Source organism: Branchiostoma floridae, chromosome 12, assembly GCF_000003815.2.
Source record: "Branchiostoma floridae strain S238N-H82 chromosome 12, Bfl_VNyyK, whole genome shotgun sequence".
Lineage (NCBI taxonomy): Eukaryota > Metazoa > Chordata > Leptocardii > Amphioxiformes > Branchiostomatidae > Branchiostoma > Branchiostoma floridae.
Window position 1 is genome coordinate 2,681,500 of NC_049990.1, and position 18,213 is coordinate 2,699,712.

An 18,213-nucleotide genomic window follows, 5' to 3' on the forward strand; every position below is an offset into this window, starting at 1 on the left:
AGATGTGTCATTGACAGTAGTAGTAGGTTGACGTACGGCGTTATACGGCACCATTGGTGTTATCCCACCCATTTCACGGTGCCGTACCTCTTCTTTGGCTAATTACAACACGTCTCCCGTCCGGGTGAATGATGTTAAACACCGTATGGCTGATACGAGACGAAGGTTCGCAAAGCCTCCATCCGGTCCCGAGGCAAACATGAACACGCTACCGCTGCGACACATGATATGAGTCAAAAATAGCATTTTAAACGGACACGGATGTTGACAGACCTTGGGGCGTCTTGACTGAAGCTGTTGACTCTCCCTGAAGACTGGCATATTAGTAAGGGTCGAATGATTTACGTCCGAATCTGCGTCAGACTTCATACGCCTAGTAGTGTCTCGGCAAGAACCTTTAAGTAAGTCATTTTATTATCATCGTAGCATTTGTAACGTTAAGCACGATTTAAACACGCTTAAACACCGTTTTTCGTGCCGTGTCCACAATTAATAGTGAAATTCAACTTTCCTTTCCAACATTCTATTGCTGAGGGCTCGTAGAAAATATAACTGTGGTTCGTATGTATGGACTTCTCTCTGACCATGTTTTGTGATGGTCACTTTTCAGCTCTTTGAATCAACCATGGCTCCCTTTCTTCTGTTGTTCGTTGCCCTGGCAACTGCGTCTCCTATGAAGAGGTGTGTGCTGAACATTTATCTTGAACCTGACTTAATTTTGAGACTTTTCAATGGTACGAGTTACTTTCTTTATCCAGTATTTTACATCAAAAGACGGTACATTGGCCATTATTTGTAATCTCCAAACAGATCTTGCGTGGCATAAGCCTTTATCTTAAGCTGGGGAAGTAGTTTAGCCGGCAGAGGAGTAAATTCGCCCCTATAAGTGCCTTTGAGTTTTTCAGTCCTGCGGCAGATCTTCGCGTGGCCAATTTAGTCCTCTGCCGGCTTAACTCCTTCCCCTGCTTATGATACTGTTTTATGCAGCGAAAGATCTGCTTGGAGGTTACATTATTTGCTTTTATACAGGCAGACAACTGGTGGGTTGGACGTGGATGGGGACGGCCTGCTCTCCTATGCTGAAGTGTCCTCAGCCATGAGTCTGCATGAGGCTCTCACGGCCCTGGACAGAGACGGTAAATAAACTACAGCTATTGGCTCTTCGATAGTGTTGGTTGGTTAAACTTTGGTGACTATTGGATAACGTAATTTACAGGTAGTGTCACCTGAGGGATGACTGAACTGAACTAAATTTACATGCGAAGTTTACGATCAGTTCAGGTTGTACTTTCTTCCTACTGACCCTTTCAATGCTCATTGTTTTCTCGTTAAGGATCTCCCGGATAATACACGAATTTAGCCTTATTACAAGGGTTGACAACAAATTACCACACAAAAATAATGACTTTTTACACTCGTGCCTAACATAGTACAATAAATGATGAAAACCATGTTGGACAACCATACTGAAGTTGCAAACTGTGCGGATAACGGCTAAACGTTGATAGTACCACTGGGTAATTGTCTTGTTACAATGCCACGTATGAAGAATGTCGCGAGACTGTTGGTATTTTCCAACCTGTCGTAGATGCATCGTCCAAAAATTATTTATCTAGACAGGAGCTCTAAAAATATCTTTTATCTTAGAACAGTGTAACAGTGTAAAGAACCTGTGATTAGATTTTTATTATTTTTGGAATGTGGGTTAATATTGGTAAAATGAAGGACAACGTCTATTATGGGCTCCATGGCTATAGGACTCTCTAGGGTACTGCAGAAGAATATCCGATTTTGGTATATTTCTATTAGATATTCTTTGACAAATGAACGTACGATTATCCTTTACGGTCCTGTACATTTACGCCATTACCAAGAAGCGAGAAGAAGCCGAACTTCTGTATTAAACTAGATCTGTGACACTTTTATATTCATGTTTTGTCTTTGTTGTGATCTGTAATTAGCTACAGCTCGGTAGGGCAGTACAGTATGTACAGCAGAGGCCTTCATTCATTCATCCATCCTTTACGTGCAGGTGACGGCTTCATCTACCTGCCACAGATCATCGAGCTGTGGGGAACCGGAGACAAGTTTTACGAACTGAACACCGACGGCGACGATCACCTCACCTTCAGGGAGATTGAGAACGGGATGACTCTTCAAGACTTCTACGAGCAGTTCGACTTCAACGGTATTTACTTCATCTTCTGTCATTCCTAACGGCCCATACGTACGCTCGTATATACCAGCCCGTTTTTAATGTCATGTCATACCTTGGCCGCGATAACGTTCGATACAGCTGTTCTGAACCGGGTGATAAAAATGCCGTAACACACAGGCTTCGAGGTTTTAGCACATTAGTTGCCATGGTATTATTCGAACATCCTCCGCGGCACGCTGAGTGCGGCGCGGTCGAAAATTCGAATACCTGATTCGGACACTGTTGCAACAGTGTTTGTTCAAGGCACCAAATTTTCTCCACTTCTGGCGCATTTCGCATCGAAACATTTGTTTTCTCAGGTAGGTATTGCATAGATAAAATACAACACGATCTGCATTACCCTCGGCCCCAACCCTCCCTCGGGTCCGATCACCTTCGGTGATCCTTCCCGGGCTTGCACCTCAGGTGAATACACCGTGTTGCATGTTTTATGTTACAGTAGTTATATTTTACACGGGCTTCAAAGTTGTATTGCGCGGGCTAACATGAATAATTCGAACGTGCGTCGCGTGCGACACTATTGATAATTCGGACGCTGGAACTGATGTTGTTAAAAAAATTCTGGCCCATTCGGCATTAAAATGTATACATGTATATCTATACATGTGCGTCTTTGGCCGCATCTGTTAGTAGCGACAAAACCTGCAGAGTCGTCCTGAATAAAGTGACAGACGACTCTCTTATTGTTATCTATGTTGTTGGGTTGGCCGACTACTCTCTCTTGGCACCCTGGAGCTGAAGTGGGCTAAATCGCAAGGGTCTGCAGCAAGCTGCGATTCAGCGCAGCTCAGGTGACCTCAATATGACAGTAAGTACCCCAGGTGCGGCCAAAGGACTGTAGGTTTTGGAGGAGGTCGGTCTTGTTGTTTGTTTATAAAGAACTTTGGTATCCAGGGACTTGTAAACCTGATAAAACTGTTCACGGAGAGTTTTTTTGTTTATGTCTACAGGTGACGGGAGTCTGGACGTTCCCGAGGCCTACCAGGTGAACTTCATCTACGACACCCTTAACAGCCCATCGGCCTACAACCCCTTGGACACTAACGGTGATGGCAAGATCTCCAGGCTGGAAATCGTGAGCCATATGACCTACGACGAGGTACTGACGGCATTGGATTTTGACGGTAAGAGGTATTGATGTCGGTCAAATTAAGGCTGAGGCTAAAGCTAAGGGCACAACCCGCCGTACGTGAAAATACGTGCTGTCTACGTGCCTAAACGCGGCCAATCTTTTGGGATCTTTATAGGAAACCAAGTGGTGGCCAAACTCCCCTGGCAAATATTTTCCTTACAGCTAGCGGCTGCGCAGCTTAGCGTGTAACAGCATGACCTTTTTCATGTTGTCATGTGGACTACAAAATGGATTTTTCGGACACATTTTTTCCCGTTCAGGTAACCAAGAACTGAATTTCCAAGAGCTGACGATCCTGTTTGGAGACGTGGCCTCACAGTTCATTGCTGCTCAGGACAACAACAGAGACGGAGTGGTGGATTTCCACGAGGCGCGCACTCACCACATGACCTTGGGAAGGATCTTCAACATGCTCGACGTGAACAGTACGTTTGATTTGATTTTTGATTTGCATATTTGCATATCAATTTTTGATTCTGTTTATTTGTTTCTTTGAATATATTCCACAGTTAAAAACAATGATGAATAAATTAAATAAGTAAATAAAAGTAAATAAATGAAAATAAATAAATAAATAAATAATAAAAACAATGATAATACAGGAGGAAAATAAAGCATGCAGGTTGTGGGGTGGGGGTTGTGGGTTCGGTGGATGTGGGGGTCAGAAGCCTATGCTTTCTATGGCTCCCCTCGGAAACTAGGTAGTAACGAAACGTACTGTACATAATCTGGATAATAACTAGAAAGGCCGACATTTGCTTGACAGCAAATTTCAACCATCTCCTTTCGCATTCGACAACAGAACGTTCCAAAATTACCCATGTGCTAAAATGGAACACTTCTGCTTACTGATGACTTCTAACTACTCATCACACTTAACTCCAAAAATGAATATCAAAACATTCCCAGTGCAAGTATTACTCTTCCAGTGCACCCCACGTAAAAAGGTAAAATAGACTAGTCCAAAAAAAAAAACTTCCGCTAAAGAAATGAATTTTGATTTATCACCGGTCGAAAACTAAATTCGAAAAAAAACCTCCGTGGAAGAATGGACTTTTCCTGTGATAACTCTATGTTAAGTTCAGCAGTCCAAAAACATTTCCGCTAAAATGGAATTTTGATTTATCACCCGTCCAAAACTGAATTGGAAAATATGCCCCCTCCGTGGAAAATGGATTCTTCCAGCATACCCCATCTAAAATTGCAAAATAGACCAGTCCATAAAGATTCCAAATGAAAATTGGCCTTTTGTATGGGTGACACAGTCCAAAATTAAATCTAAAAAGGGTCCTTCGTGCAGAAATGGACTATTCCAGATAACACCAGGCTCGCCGATTGGCTGACGAATCCTCCTCAGGATATTGCTTCAGCCTAGGTCATTGGCTGCTTATTTAATTGCATCATAGACATGTCCAGGCCTGCCCCTGCAACAGAATTCTGTATAGGCAGTTGCAGATACCGAAGCTAGTGTCTCACGCCGATGGGGGGGGGGGGGGTTATACCGGCCATGCAGATACAGATAAAGATACTCTCGCTTTGTAGTAGAGTGCGCAATTGCTAGAAGTTTTGGGTGTGCTAATTCGCAATTTTTTTCGTATTTCAAATAACATTAGATGTTGAACTGCTTACAGATAGCAACTACCTAGAAGGCGGAGAGGAAAGCGGATTCTTTGTAATCTGGGACTATATCCTCCTGGCGGGTGGCGGCATGAACCCCAACGAAAACTAAGGTTTATTTTGACTTTGACTTTATTGACGATGACACAAGTCATTACATGGGTCTGCCTTGGTAGCTTTGGGCTGCGGACGAATATATAAAGAATTCATCAAAAGAAACACTACAATACAGTACGATAAAAACGTTTATTTTCCTTTCAACATTAATACTATCTTCAGATATCTAAAAGTGGTTTGCATCCAAAACACACCACACAAATGACTTCTTGTGCTCTCTTTACCAAGTAGAGATTGTCAGGCGTTAGGTTAGGCCATAGCAAGTGAATCTTATGGATGACATAAGCGCGCGCATTAATTTTCCCCTGATGGCGACAAAGTACCAATATGGGCTATAATTTACTTGCTGTGGCCTAATATAGGTTTTCCATTACATCGTAGTCAGATGATGACATCCTGTATTTGTCTATAATTTGAACAAGTCTTTCTTCCATCGCTAATTGTACATATCTGGTTTTACAAGAGTAGAATTGATAACGTTATCAAGTTTATTGCCAATTATTTTCTGTCCTTTTCCCCACAGCAGGACCCCATGGTGTCCGGACAGCAGACTCACCAACAGCGGCTGCAGAGTAAACATACAGACAGGAATTAAACTCGACTATAATGTCAAAACAAATGTCATGCAGATTATATTTTACCCTGCGTTTGTCTGTCTATGTGTATGTATGCTGGTGTGTGTGTGTGTGTGTGTGTGTGTGTGTGTGTGCGTAAACAAAATAACTCATGAACGGCTGGGTGAATTGTTTTCATACTTAATATGTTGGCAGTGTGTGATGAAACCTAGAAACGATTAGATTTTGGGTCCCTTACGGTTTTTCTTGGTACTGCAGCGCAACTTCCGGGTTGGCTATCTCGTGTTCAAAACAAGCTATGGTCATGTTTGGGGGTGTTGGATAGCTCTCGTGCTCAGGAATAAGTGGCATAAATTTGGGCCCCCTAGCGGCTAGTTTTGGGATAGAAGGGGCATTTTTGTCAAAATATACAATATGTCGGCATACCCACTGAGTCACCACTTCGCTCACTCTCTATTCGCTATTCTTAAAATAGAAATTTAAATAAAGTAAGTACGCTTTTTTGTGAAGTACCTTTACCCTTGGGGTAACATATGCGTTGTATCTAAAACATTTTGTTTGCTGCTATCAAAGTTGACGGACGGTAGTTTCAAATTCCTTTTTTTTTTTTCATCGGAATGTGGTTTAAATTTCAATAAGTTAAAAACACTGCAGTTTGAAAAAAACATCCGTCGACTTGATATCCTTAAATACCGTTTTTGAAGGTATGAAGGCAATGTTTGTGTTACCTTGGTAGAATACACCCAGATGTGTCAAAAATAGCCTTTCCAGTGGACACAGGTGTTGACCAACCTTGGAAGGTCTAGGCTGAAGCTGTTGAGCCTCCCAAAAAAACGGACGGTAGTTTTAAATTGCTTCTTTTTCTTCATCGGACTGTGGTTTAAATTGCAAAAAGTTCAAAACATTGCAGTTTGAAAACACCATCCGTCGACTTGATATCCCTAAATAGCGTTTTTGACTATAAGTTATCCCGCGGATATTGAGAACTATCGTTAAAATTACGACGTGTTCTTTTTGGTTAAAGTGTCGAGGTTGTTTACCATGATTTTTAATAGAGTATATTCTTCGCACATCTGAAAAAGGTCGACGAGTTTGACCAAAAATAAAATTTGAGATTGAAGGCTAAAGTTTGATTGATGTTTTCATCCTACAGACACAGTTCAAATCTTATTTATCACAATAGTGCAATTACGATCTATTTTGAGCTTGACTGGCTATGGAGGATGTCACCTCAGGTAAATGTTTGAGTTGCCTTGGTAGCAATTGATTATAACGTCCTTGATGCGAAAATAGCATTTCAAACGGACGTTGCGTATGGGCACACATGCTGCTATCAATTTCCGACAACCCATTTAGAATCTAACTAGTTTGCGTTAGAGGTTGTCATGCAAATACAATGTTTGTGTTAGCTTGCTAGAATCCACCCAGATGTGACAAAAATAGCATTTCAAGCGGACACTGGTGTTGACAGGTACATATCTAAATGATAACTAGAAAGACCGACATTTGCTTGGCAGCATATTTCAGCCATCTCCCATTCAACAATGGAACGTTCCGAAATCACCCATGTGTAAAAATGGAACACTTCTGCTTAAAGATGGCCCTAAAAATGCTTTAGAGTTTATCATCCCAAGGCAATGTTTGTGTTACCTTGGTAGAATACACCCAGATGTGTCAAAAATATGCGAATTAGTAATTGCATCATAATCTGTAAAAACCAGATGTAAAAATGTGTAGTACGTCATGTTTAAGTGTCTTGAAGTCGAGGAAGATTAGCTACCTACAAATTAATGTATGATATCTAATGTTCTAAGTAAAGCATCCAAGTACCCAAATAAGTACCTAGTTTTGGTCAGACACGTCACCCGGCAAGGGCGTTGAATGTAGATCCCGTATTTGAGGAGGTCCACACCTCGAACACACTAGAGAACTCACCATACTTATTAAAAAAAGGAGTTCCATACTGGTGTGGGAGGATCAATTAGCTCTATCCAGATACGCAGCATGTACTGTTCAGTACGAACCTGGTGTGTTACGCCATGGGATGGTTTACCGCGTAAGCAACACAAACAAATAAACAATCATCCGTCACTTTGTTCTGGCACTGGCAATATGACCCCACTTGCGTCATCAATGAACTTTAAATGGACATTGGTATTGACAAACCTAAAGATGTTTTGACGAAAAGCTGTTGAACTTCCCACCAGACTAGTATATTATGACCCAGAGGTACTAGCGCCAACTCTGTCTGAGACTTCACACGACTTCATGTCTTGTAGTGTCTCGACGAGAACCTTCAGGTTAGTGCAGTTACTCATATCCAAATTATATAATTAGACTCAAATCAACAAATTCCAGAATTTGACATCATTGACATACGCTTCCAAACATTTCTGTCAGGCATTCTTAGGCAACTTTCCCAGCATTGGCATCGTTTTAGTTAATTTGCCCGAAGATGCCATTCTTCGTGAGGCATACAATACTGTTTCATTCGGAGAACATGATTGGATTGTCCACGTAAAAATGTCCTCAATTACCAAGGCTTTGGACACATATGGCTGAATCCGAGGTCATACCACATAGATACAATCACCACTCAGTTACGACAGCATTTACAAGATTTAGAAGTTTTAGAATTTACAAGATAAGCTATAGAACTGTAGTTATGTAGATGCCATACTTCGTACCTCGTACAATTGTTGTGAAATAAAGTTATATGTATTTGCAGTACGACAAATATCAGTTACTCATTGTAACTAGCTGGATATGATGTTAGAAACGATCAGACATTTCAGGTAGCAGCCACTTCCTTTCGTCAGTGACACTGAGAGGATCTGCTGAAAAGCAGACTTTATATCCTAACTATGAATTGATATGTAAGGTGAGGGCAAATGTATGGTCGCTGCTACCTGAAACGCCTGACTATTTCCAAAATCATATCAAGTTGTTTGAGTAACTACTATTTGATTTCTATCTGGATGTCCAACTTTCATTGACGTGCTGTTGCTGGTTGTGACTTCTTTTAATTAATGAATCTGGTCTACGTCTTTTGTTTAAAAACAAACAGAACGTCATGTGTACCTCTGTCACTATACAGTATGCCAACAGCAAAAACGTTGTGGGCAAGAGAAGACTCTTCGGTTGGTGCTCCCGTCTGGAAGCGTTCTCAATTTCTTTTCTTTGCTACTCCGTCCTGATATATATTGGATTTCAAATCTTTCTCAGTCACCTACGAACGGACACTTTCATCCGAACCGTTGTTTGATAATGGTAAAGTAGAGTGGATACTAAGTATACCGGTGGTGCTTACTTTTGACTTTTACTTTAACATAGGCACTTGATGATCATTTTCATCTCTTGGCATCAACCATGACTCCTTTCATTCTACTGTTCGTTGCCCTGGCAACTGCGTCTCCGGCGAAGAGGTATGTGACGAGAAATTACATCTACGTTGATCTTGAAGCACATATTTTGAACTGCCAAAACTGTACACTACTTTGTTTTCTTCTGAACAGACAAACGGAGAAGATGGTAAAAAGTAATGTTGGGTGCAGCAGAAAACTATGTTTTGATAAAAGTATTCACGGCTGCCATTTGAAGATTTGTTTTGACGACAAAAATCATTTTACCGTTAATGTTGAGTTGATCCAATTCAACAGTGCACTAATTTTTCTGACAAGCAAGGCTAGTTGTCACAAGCTGGCGTTTTTGCATGTAGGCAAACGACCGCCCTGGATGCTGACGGGGACGGACTAATCTCCTTCCCTGAAGTGTCCGCTACCATGACTTTGCACGAGGCCCTTACAGCCCTGGACAGAGACGGTAAACAAAATCATCAGTTAAAATGGAAGCTAATCTATGTTGTTATTAATCATTATAGTAGTACAATTCTGTTTTCCTTCGACACAAAGGTGTAGACAGATCAAATCTTCAACGGTCACTGTCACCAGGATCAAGACTGATGACCAATCACTTCAGAACGTAAACTCGCGAGAGTTACAGACACGTGATCTTCTCAAGACGTGATCTTGCGGGTACGTGATGCCGCCATGCCTATGCACGAGACTCTTACCGCCCTGGACAGAGACTGTAAACAAACTGCCCTTACTAACTCTTCGATTGAATGTGTTCAACTAACTTTTGTTATCAAGCAATCTACCAACTTGATGAAATGGAAAATAAGTTCAAATTGGCTATTTTTGTCGAGGATATGTACCATATAGGATTTGGAATTGGATGTCTGTGTGTAACAGCATCCATATTATTGTGTTAAAGCTGGAAGAGTAAGGCTGATTAGTTGACTGTTATCTAGATCTGAAAAGAAAATTGTACTCAAAATGATTATATTGTAGAACCATGTCAAGTAAGGTATCTTCGGAATAGAAAGCTATGGGTAACGTCTATTTTTTTGTATACAAAAAGAGATTTTGGAATTTGTAAATACACATTTATGATTATAGAAAAACTTTCCTTCCAACACTGAAATAACAATAGGGACCTACCCCTGTAAATTTTCGGCCAATCTCCGTCGAACTTGTTCACAGAATGATCCTTTATATCTCCAGCAGTGACGTCAGGAACACACCACTTGTGGCACTGCAGTAGAACATCGACTTGTTGTTAGCCTACTAAAGATGAACGTATCACCTTTTCTCGCACAGGCGACGGCTTCATCTACCTGGCGCAGATCATCGAGTTGTGGGGAATCGGAGACAAGTTTTACGAACTGAACACCGACGGCGACGATCACCTCACCTTCCATGAGATTGAGCAAGGGATGACTCTGCAAGACTTTTACGAGGCGTTCGACTTCAACGGTATTTGCTTCTTCTTTAGATAAAAGGCACAACCTGCCGTACGTGTTTTTGTCCGTACGTTATTTTGGGTAGGCCACGGTCGCCACGTTTTTTTTTAATGAAAATGTGGAGGAAGGACTGGCAAGAGCAGGGGGCGTCTCATCGCAAGTCACTCGCACGGTTATAACACAAGGTGTAGAATGTGGTCTGACGCCACGCCTGGTCGTGAGTGATTGTGTTCATCGTTCGCTGCGCAAGTACTAGTGATAAATCTGCAAATACGCGCTGTCTACGTGACAAAACGTGGGCAATATTTTGGGATCCGTAAGTGGTTAGTACCGCCTCGTAGGAAATCCGACGGATTTTGGAGCAGGTATAGACACGCACGAAGAACTTTACGTGCAGGCAAAACTTTGTTTGCCATCGGGCAGCGGATTCGCCTCCCGCACGTGCCAGTATAGGCAACGCGCCTGCCCTGTACAGACTGAACGTTTTCAGAAATACGTGGCGGACGTGGCCTCCAGAAAAAACGTATGGACAAATTGCACGTACGGCGGTTTGTGCCCTTAGCTACATACAGTATGACACAGGGGTACCAGCCCGAGCGCGGGTCGGATCGCCCGACGGCCGCCAGATTGGAGGGCGTTTAAAGCCACATATTTGAGACCACATAAAAGTGCCAAATGTTTAATAGTAATATCTAACCTTTAATGCTGTATAGTAATGTTCAATGTTGGACAATCGTGTTTAATGTTGAATGTTTTATGACAATGTTCGATGTATGTCAATGTTTGATGCACAGTCTCGTAATGGGAAAGCTTTGCAACTCAGTCCTCGGGCTGCAAACTAGCCTTGAATCCATGTTGCTCTTTACTGTTTGGAAATAAACCAGTCTACTACAACAAACCTTTACCAGACGCTGTATACAACAATCAACATCATCAGTAAATCCCAATCTTCGCGAAGTTTTAAAAACAAAATTTTCTATACATACCTACAGCTGACGGGGCTCTGGACGTTGCAGAGGCTTACCAGATGAACTTCATCTACGACACCCTGAACAACCCGTCTGCCGACAACCCCCTTGACTCCAACGGCGATGGCAAGATCTCCAGGCTGGAAGTGCTCAGCCACATGACCTACGATGAGGTGTTGAATGCCTTGGACACGGACGGTATTATTGCTGTTGTTTTAAAGTCCAGTTAAAGGGCTAACGCTAGTTCACCTTTACCCGCGGGTCTTTTATATCCGTTGTTATCTCCATGAAAAAATCGAGATGTAGTTTTTGGTGTGTCTGTTTTTCTGTCTGCGCGCTGTCTGTTTGTGTTTCCGGACGTTTGAAGTCAGCATAACTCACCAACCTCGGGTGGATTACGAGGGTTGGGAAGACAAAAGCCAGGGTCGATTTTGGGCCCCCTTGTATGTGACCTTGGTACTGTATAAATTCCTATTTTTTTATCTTTTGACCTGGATGGGCAATGGTCTTGATTTCCTGGTGGCAGATTGTTTTCACAGAGTGCATAGGGATATCAAATTGACGGACTGTAGTTTCAAACTGCCATATTTTGAATGCCATTTTTGTCATGTCGACTAAAGATTTCTGACGCACTTATCCCGTCCAGGTAACCAAACCCTGACGGCTGAAGAGCTAAATGTGCTGCTTGGCGCCGCGACCGCACAGTACATGGATGAGCAGGACAACAACGATGACGGAGTGGTCGACTTCGACGAAGCCAAATCCCACCGCATGAACCTGAGAAAGATCTTCCGACTTCTCGACTTCGACGGTACGTTTATTTCGCCACACCGTGCGGGCGCACAGAAAGAAAACCCGGTGCGGAAGGTGAAAAGGCACACTCCTGTATCGTCGCCAAAATTAATACATTAAGACAATTTGGGGGGATACGAACGGTGTCCTATCTATCATTATTATCATTACTATCATCATCATCATCATCATTATTATTATTCAGTGTCTGTGGTGACAGCACCTTTGTTTTGGTCATTGTTGCATGGCACCCAACCATACTTTGCAAGGATGTGTGATGTCTACCCAGCCCACTAAATAATTTACAAAAAAATGGTAGAAAATGGTAAATAATGGTAGAATGCTGTTGTCATTATTTAGAAACCATTAGAAGTATCCAATTCCACACCATGAATATTTCCAAAGTTTTACAGGACCAGGGAAATATTTGTAAAGTTGAAACAGTGTTAAAAATATTTCTAAAGTATCAAATGTCCTAGACATATAATTACAAACCTTTAAAATCAATTCTAAACAATGGCAACAAACATCCGCAAGGTGTCTTGGAATGGACTCTATCTGTTGTTGTTTTTTCAACTAACCTTTGATGTCGAACTGCTTACAGATAGTAACTACCTAGAGAACGGAGAGGAGAGCGGATTCTACGTTGTGTGGGACGCCATCCTTCTGGCGGGCGGCGGCACCAACCCTAACGAAAACTAAGGTTTTTCTTGATTCTTTCTTCACATATCTAAAATTGGTGTACATAACACAATACGCCATATGTCTTCTTGTGCCCTCTTTAGCATTACTAGCGTGCTTTCCGTCCGTTTTGGTGCAATTTCTTTTTTTTTCATTCTTACTTACGCTATGCTGTGCTCCTACTTTACTAAGTCTCCTCCTTAATTTCTTTCTAACTTGCAGGCCCGGTCTGTCTCGATACAGCCAACGCTATACCCAAAAGGCCTTTATACTATGTCACCCATGTTTATCACTGTTCGTTGTCACATTTATGTCCCGAAATTTGTAACTGTGCAACTGAAATTTGCCTTTGGGCAGGAACTTCTCAATAAACTTTCAATATTTTTTGTCGATCCTATTTTCCCTGCAAATAGCTGGCGGTACTTAAAGCACTAACTTTAAACTATATAATATTTATTTGAATCAGGCACCAGGCCTATATATACACATTGCTTTCTTGCTTACTTGATTAAGGAGAGTCCATCCGGTCTCGAGTCGTGATGGCAGACTATGTGTCCCTGTCAATCATTGCTCGTTGTACACTGTCAACTTCAAGGCCTGAGTCTTTCCTGAGCATGTGGGAAGAGATGGAAGCTGAAGAATGAGATAACAAACAGGGAAGCGACGAAGAAAGTGGGCTGGTAGCCCTGATTTGGCTCAGAGAACATTAAAAAAAGGATTTTGGGAGCGAAACGAATGATATAACTGACACCAAAATACACAAAATGACAGAATAACATCAAGAGTATAATTTGTGCATTTTTCTAGGTATATATATATTGATATTAGTTTCTTGAAACATTCCTGCCGGGGCCCGGTTTGTAAACGTGACCTAGGCTTTTCATTGCCACTTAATTTTTTTTCTTTCCTTTTCCCTACAGCAAGACCCTATGGCTTTCGGACCGCAGAGTCACCAGGAGCGGCAGCAAAACAAACATGTGGGAATAAAAAGTTTACCATAATGTCGAAACAAAAGTCGTCTCTATGTTTTAAATCTAACTTTTTAGTTTATAGTTATGATCAGCAACCAGAGAAATCGTGCATCTAGGGAAAATCTTGCATACAGAGAAAATCTTGTACACTACGAGGGGCGTTCAATAAGTAATAACTCTGACTCGTTTCCCATAGCAGGAGATTAGTGAAACTTGGCACAGTTATTAGTCTTTCTCTTCATAGAAACCACCCAGAGTTTTGCATTTCTCCCATTGTTTGATGCAGCTCTGGACACCGTTTTTGTAGGACACCCCAGGTCGGTCCTCCATCAGATGCCTCATCAATGGCAGAAGAGGAATGACCAGGTCCGGCCATGTTTGAATTCAGGATGCCAGCGTTTTACAAGGTCATATGATGGGGCATCATCACCATAAGTTTCTTTCATTTCATCAAAAGTCTCCTTTGGTGTGCGTCCTTTCAAATACAAAAACCGGATCACTGCGCGACACTCAACTGGCTCCATTTCACTCCTGGTCCATTTCACTTCTAACTCAGTTTAAACACCAGTAAATAAAAAAAACCACAATTAGTTCAGAGCTGTTTTTTGCAACATTAACTATAGACATATGAATCATTACACATGCAAAATTTCATCTAGATCAGACAACTAGAAAAGGGTCAGAGTCATTACTTCTTGAACGCCCCTCGTAACTGAACTTGGTGACCCCTTCGCTCACCCTTAGCACGACACTGGAACCAATCAAAGCATATGAAGGTCATAGCTAGGTAACAATAAATAATTCAATGTATTATTTCAGCCAGTAGGGACCCAATCTGGGTAATGAGGCGGGTTTACGTGCGTCGGACCCCCATTTACGTCCATTCCGAAATACGAATGCAATCCGTTAAAACATGTGATCATGTTATATATGCACAAGCATAATTCAGGTTACTGAGGTTGCCTGCGAGGTCTTGTACATAGTGTATATGTTTCCTGAATAAACCAATCATCATGTCTGAGCTGAGCTGACTTCGTACTTTCCCAGAACTATCGTAGAGTGGAATTTGTTATTACCAAGCACAGTAGGGGCATCTTCTCTGAATAGCTTCAAAGAACGCTTGCAGATAGATGTGCAAAAGTTAGGTGTGACGGGTCGTTCGGTGTAATATAACCAGCTGCTGCCGCGCCGCGTGCCTGCGAAGCTGGTGTGTTACGCCGAACGGCGGTTACACCGGCTATATAGATACAGATACTGATACAGACTTGGAATGGGATCCATATGGCCAAACAGTGGGGTTGTTTAATTACCCGCTCGGCCACAGCCTCTACACAGGACAGGCACATACTCTTCAGTATTTCAAGTTAGAGGGGCAAAACCACCACTAAAGATGGCCTACCTATACTATAGTATAATACCCCCAGTCCTGGCCTGGCCATACAAGCCTCGTTTTGGTGCAATGAGCCCGGATAACCCCGGAAAATCAAAAATGGCTGCCCCATCTGTAAAATTGTACACTTATTGCATCAATTGGCGACATTCGTAACTATATTATATACTGTAAGCCAGTGCAATGGCCTGGTAAGCCAGTGCAATGGCCTAGTAAGTCGGTGCAATGGCCTAGTGGGTAAGCCGGTGCAATGGCCTAGTGGGTAAGCCGGTGCAATGGCCTAGTGGGTAAGCCGGTGCAATGGCCTAGTGGGTAAGCCGGTGCAATGGCCTAGTAAGCCTGTGCAATGGCCTAGTGGGTAAGCTGGTGCAATGGCCTAGTGGGTAAGCCGGTGCAATGGCCTAGTGGGTAAGCTGGTGCAATGGCCTAGTAAACCGGTGCAATGGCCTAGTAAGCCGGTGCAATGGCCTAGTAAGCCGGTGCAATGGCCTAGTAAGCCGGTGCAATGGCCTAGTAAGCCGGTGCAATGGCCTAGTAAGCCGGTGCAATGGCCTAGTAAGCCGGTGCAATGGCCTAGTAAGCCGGTGCAATGGCCTAGTAAGCCGGTGCAATGGCCTAGTAAGCCTGTGCAATGGCCTAGTGGGTAAGCTGGTGCAATGGCCTAGTAAACCGGTGCAATGGCCTTGTAAGCTGGTGCAATGGCCTAGTGGGTAAGCCGGTGCAATGGCCTAGTGGGTAAGCCGGTGCAATGGCCTATTGGGTAAGTCGGTGCAATGGCCTAGTGGGTAAGCCGGTGCAATGGCCTAGTGGGTAAGCCGGTGCAATGGCCTAGTAAGTCGGTGCAATGGCCTATAGTGGGTAAGCTGGTGTAATGGTCTAGTGGGTAAGCTGGTGCAATGGCCTAGTGGGTAAGCCGGTGCAATGGCCTAGTGGGTAAGCCGGTGCAATGGCTTAGTAAGCCGGTGCAATGGCCTACTGGGTAGAGTGTTCGCCTGGCATTCGGTAGGTCGTGAGTTCGATCTCCGGCCGGGTTAGTAACTGTCATTGTATACTGTAAATTAGTACCTGTATTATATGCTGTAAGCCGGTGCAATGGCCTAGTAAGCCGGTGCAATGGCCTAGTGGGTAAGCCGGTGCAATGGCCAAGTGGGTAAGCCGGTGCAATGGCCTAGCTAGTAAGCCGGTGCAATGGCCTAGTGGGTAAGCGGGTGCAATGGCCTAGTGGGTAAGCCGGTGCAATGGCCTAGTAAGCCGGTGCAATGGCCTAGTGGGTAAGTCGGTGCAATGGCCTAGTGGGTAAGCCGGTGCAATGGCCTACTGGGTAAGCCGGTGCAATGGCCTAGTGGGTAAGCCGGTGCAATGGCCTAGTAAGTCGGTGCAATGGCCTAGTAAGCCGGTACAATGGCCTAGTAAGCCTGTGCAATGGCCTAGTGGGTAAGCTGGTGCAATGGCCTAGTAAACCGGTGCAATGGCCTAGTAAGCCGGTGCAATGGCCTAGTAAACCGGTGCAATGGCCTAGTAAGCCGGTGCAATGGCCTAGTAAGCCGGTGCAATGGCCTAGTAAGCCGGTGCAATGGCCTAGTAAGCCGGTGCATTGGCCTAGTAAGCCGGTGCAATGGCCTAGTAAGCCGGTGCAATGGCCCAGTAAGCCGGTGCAATGGCCTAGTAAGCCGGTGCAATGGCCTAGTGGGTAAGCCGGTGCAATGGCCTAGTGGGTAAGCCGGTGCAATGGCCTAGTGGGCAAGCCGGTGCAATGGCCTAGTGGGTAAGTCGGTGCGATGGCCTAGTGGGTAAGCCGGTGCAATGGCCGAGTGGGCGATGGTCTAGTGGGTAAGCCGGTGCAATGGCCTAGTGGGTAATAAGCCGGTGCAATGGCCTAGTGGGTAAGCCGGTGCAATGGCCTAGTGAGTAAGCCGGTGCAATGGCCGAGTGGGCGATGGTCTAGTGGGTAAGCCGGTGCAATGGTCTAGTGGGTAAGCCGGTGCAATTACCTAGTGGGTAAGCCGGTGCAATGGCCTAGTGGGTAAGCCGGTGCAATGGCCTAGTGGGTAAGCCGGTGCAATGGCCTAGTGGGTAAGTCGGTGCAATGGCCTAGTGGGTAAGCCGGTGCAATGGCCTAGTGGGTAAGCCGGTGCAATGGCCTAGTGGGTAAGCTGGTGTAATGGTCTAGTGGTAAGCCGGTGCAATGGCCTAGTGGGTAAGCCGGTGCAATGGCCTAGTAAGCCGGTGCAATGGCCTAGTGGGTAAGCCGGTGCAATGGCCTAGTAAGCCGGTGCAATGGCCTAGTGGGTAAGCCGGTGCAATGGCCTAGTGGGTAAGCCGGTGCAATGGCCTAGTGGGTAAGTCGGTGCAATGGCCTAGTGGGTAAGCCGGTGCAATGGCCTAGTGGGTAAGCCGGTGCAATGGCCTAGTGGGTAAGCCGGTGCAATGGTCTAGTGGGTAAGCTGGTGTAATGGTCTAGTGGGTAAGCTGGTGCAATGGCCTAGTGGGTAAGCCGGTGCAATGGCCTAGTGGGTAAGCCGGTGCAATGGCCTAGTAAGCCGGTGCAATGGCCTACTGGGTGCCCCATCTGTAAAATTGTAGGTCGTGAGTTCAATCTCCGACATTCGTAACTATATTATATACTGTAAGCCAGTGCAATGGCCTGGATTATATACTGTAAGCCGGTGCAATGGCCTAGTAAGCCGGTGCAATGGCCTAGTGGGTAAGCCGGTGCAATGGCCAAGTGGGTAAGCCGGTGCAATGGCCTAGCTAGTAAGCCGGTGCAATGGCCTAGTGGGTAAGCCGGTGCAATGGCCTAGTAAGCCTGTGCAATGGTGGCCTAGTAAGCCGGTGCAATGGCCTAGTGGGTAAGCTGGTGCAATGGCCTAGTAAACCGGTGCAATGGCCTAGTAAGCCGGTGCAATGGCCTAGTGGGTAAGCCGGTGCAATGGCCTAGTGGGTAGAGT

At 44.1% G+C, this 18,213-nt stretch overlaps 2 protein-coding genes across 4 annotated transcripts in view; both read left to right on the plus strand.

Annotated features, from left to right (window-relative positions):
- Window positions 1-13,908, plus strand: part of LOC118427371 — a 20,160-nt gene extending 6,252 nt beyond the window's left edge. The window contains exons 4-8 of one of the 2 annotated variants that reach the window (XM_035837132.1): window positions 10,321-10,476; window positions 11,456-11,629; window positions 12,078-12,242; window positions 12,828-12,926; window positions 13,825-13,908. In XM_035837132.1, coding sequence (XP_035693025.1) covers window positions 10,321-10,476; window positions 11,456-11,629; window positions 12,078-12,242; window positions 12,828-12,925 — 593 coding nt within the window. In that variant the 3' untranslated portion in view covers window position 12,926; window positions 13,825-13,908. The remainder of the gene's footprint in view (window positions 1-10,320; window positions 10,477-11,455; window positions 11,630-12,077; window positions 12,243-12,827; window positions 12,927-13,824) is intronic. The other variant, XM_035837134.1, reaches the window with a different exon arrangement.
- LOC118427370 lies at window positions 222-5,099 on the plus strand. 2 transcript variants are annotated; one of them, XM_035837131.1, is made up of 7 exons: window positions 222-325; window positions 611-681; window positions 1,030-1,136; window positions 2,033-2,188; window positions 3,169-3,342; window positions 3,611-3,775; window positions 4,982-5,099. In XM_035837131.1, the coding sequence occupies exons 2-7, from the start codon at window positions 626-628 to the stop codon at window positions 5,077-5,079; spliced, it is 756 nt and encodes a 251-aa protein (XP_035693024.1). In that variant the 5' UTR covers window positions 222-325; window positions 611-625; the 3' UTR covers window positions 5,080-5,099. The 2 variants fall into 2 exon arrangements, with proteins under 2 accessions (XP_035693024.1, XP_035693023.1); XM_035837130.1 differs by having other exon boundaries at window positions 315-401.
- Window positions 13,909-18,213: the final 4,305 nt, after the last annotated feature.

What these genes read in the sequence shown, in the direction of transcription:
- LOC118427370 (XM_035837131.1), top strand. Translation starts at nt 626, where the DNA reads ATGGCTCCCTTTCTTCTGTTGTTCGTTGCCCTGGCAACTGCGTCTCCT. An exon ending in CACGGCCCTGGACAGAGACG is followed by an intron (nt 1,137 to 2,032) that starts GTAAATAAACTA and finishes CTTTACGTGCAG; the next exon opens with GTGACGGCTTCATCTACCTG. An exon ending in CGAGCAGTTCGACTTCAACG is followed by an intron (nt 2,189 to 3,168) that starts GTATTTACTTCA and finishes TTATGTCTACAG; the next exon opens with GTGACGGGAGTCTGGACGTT.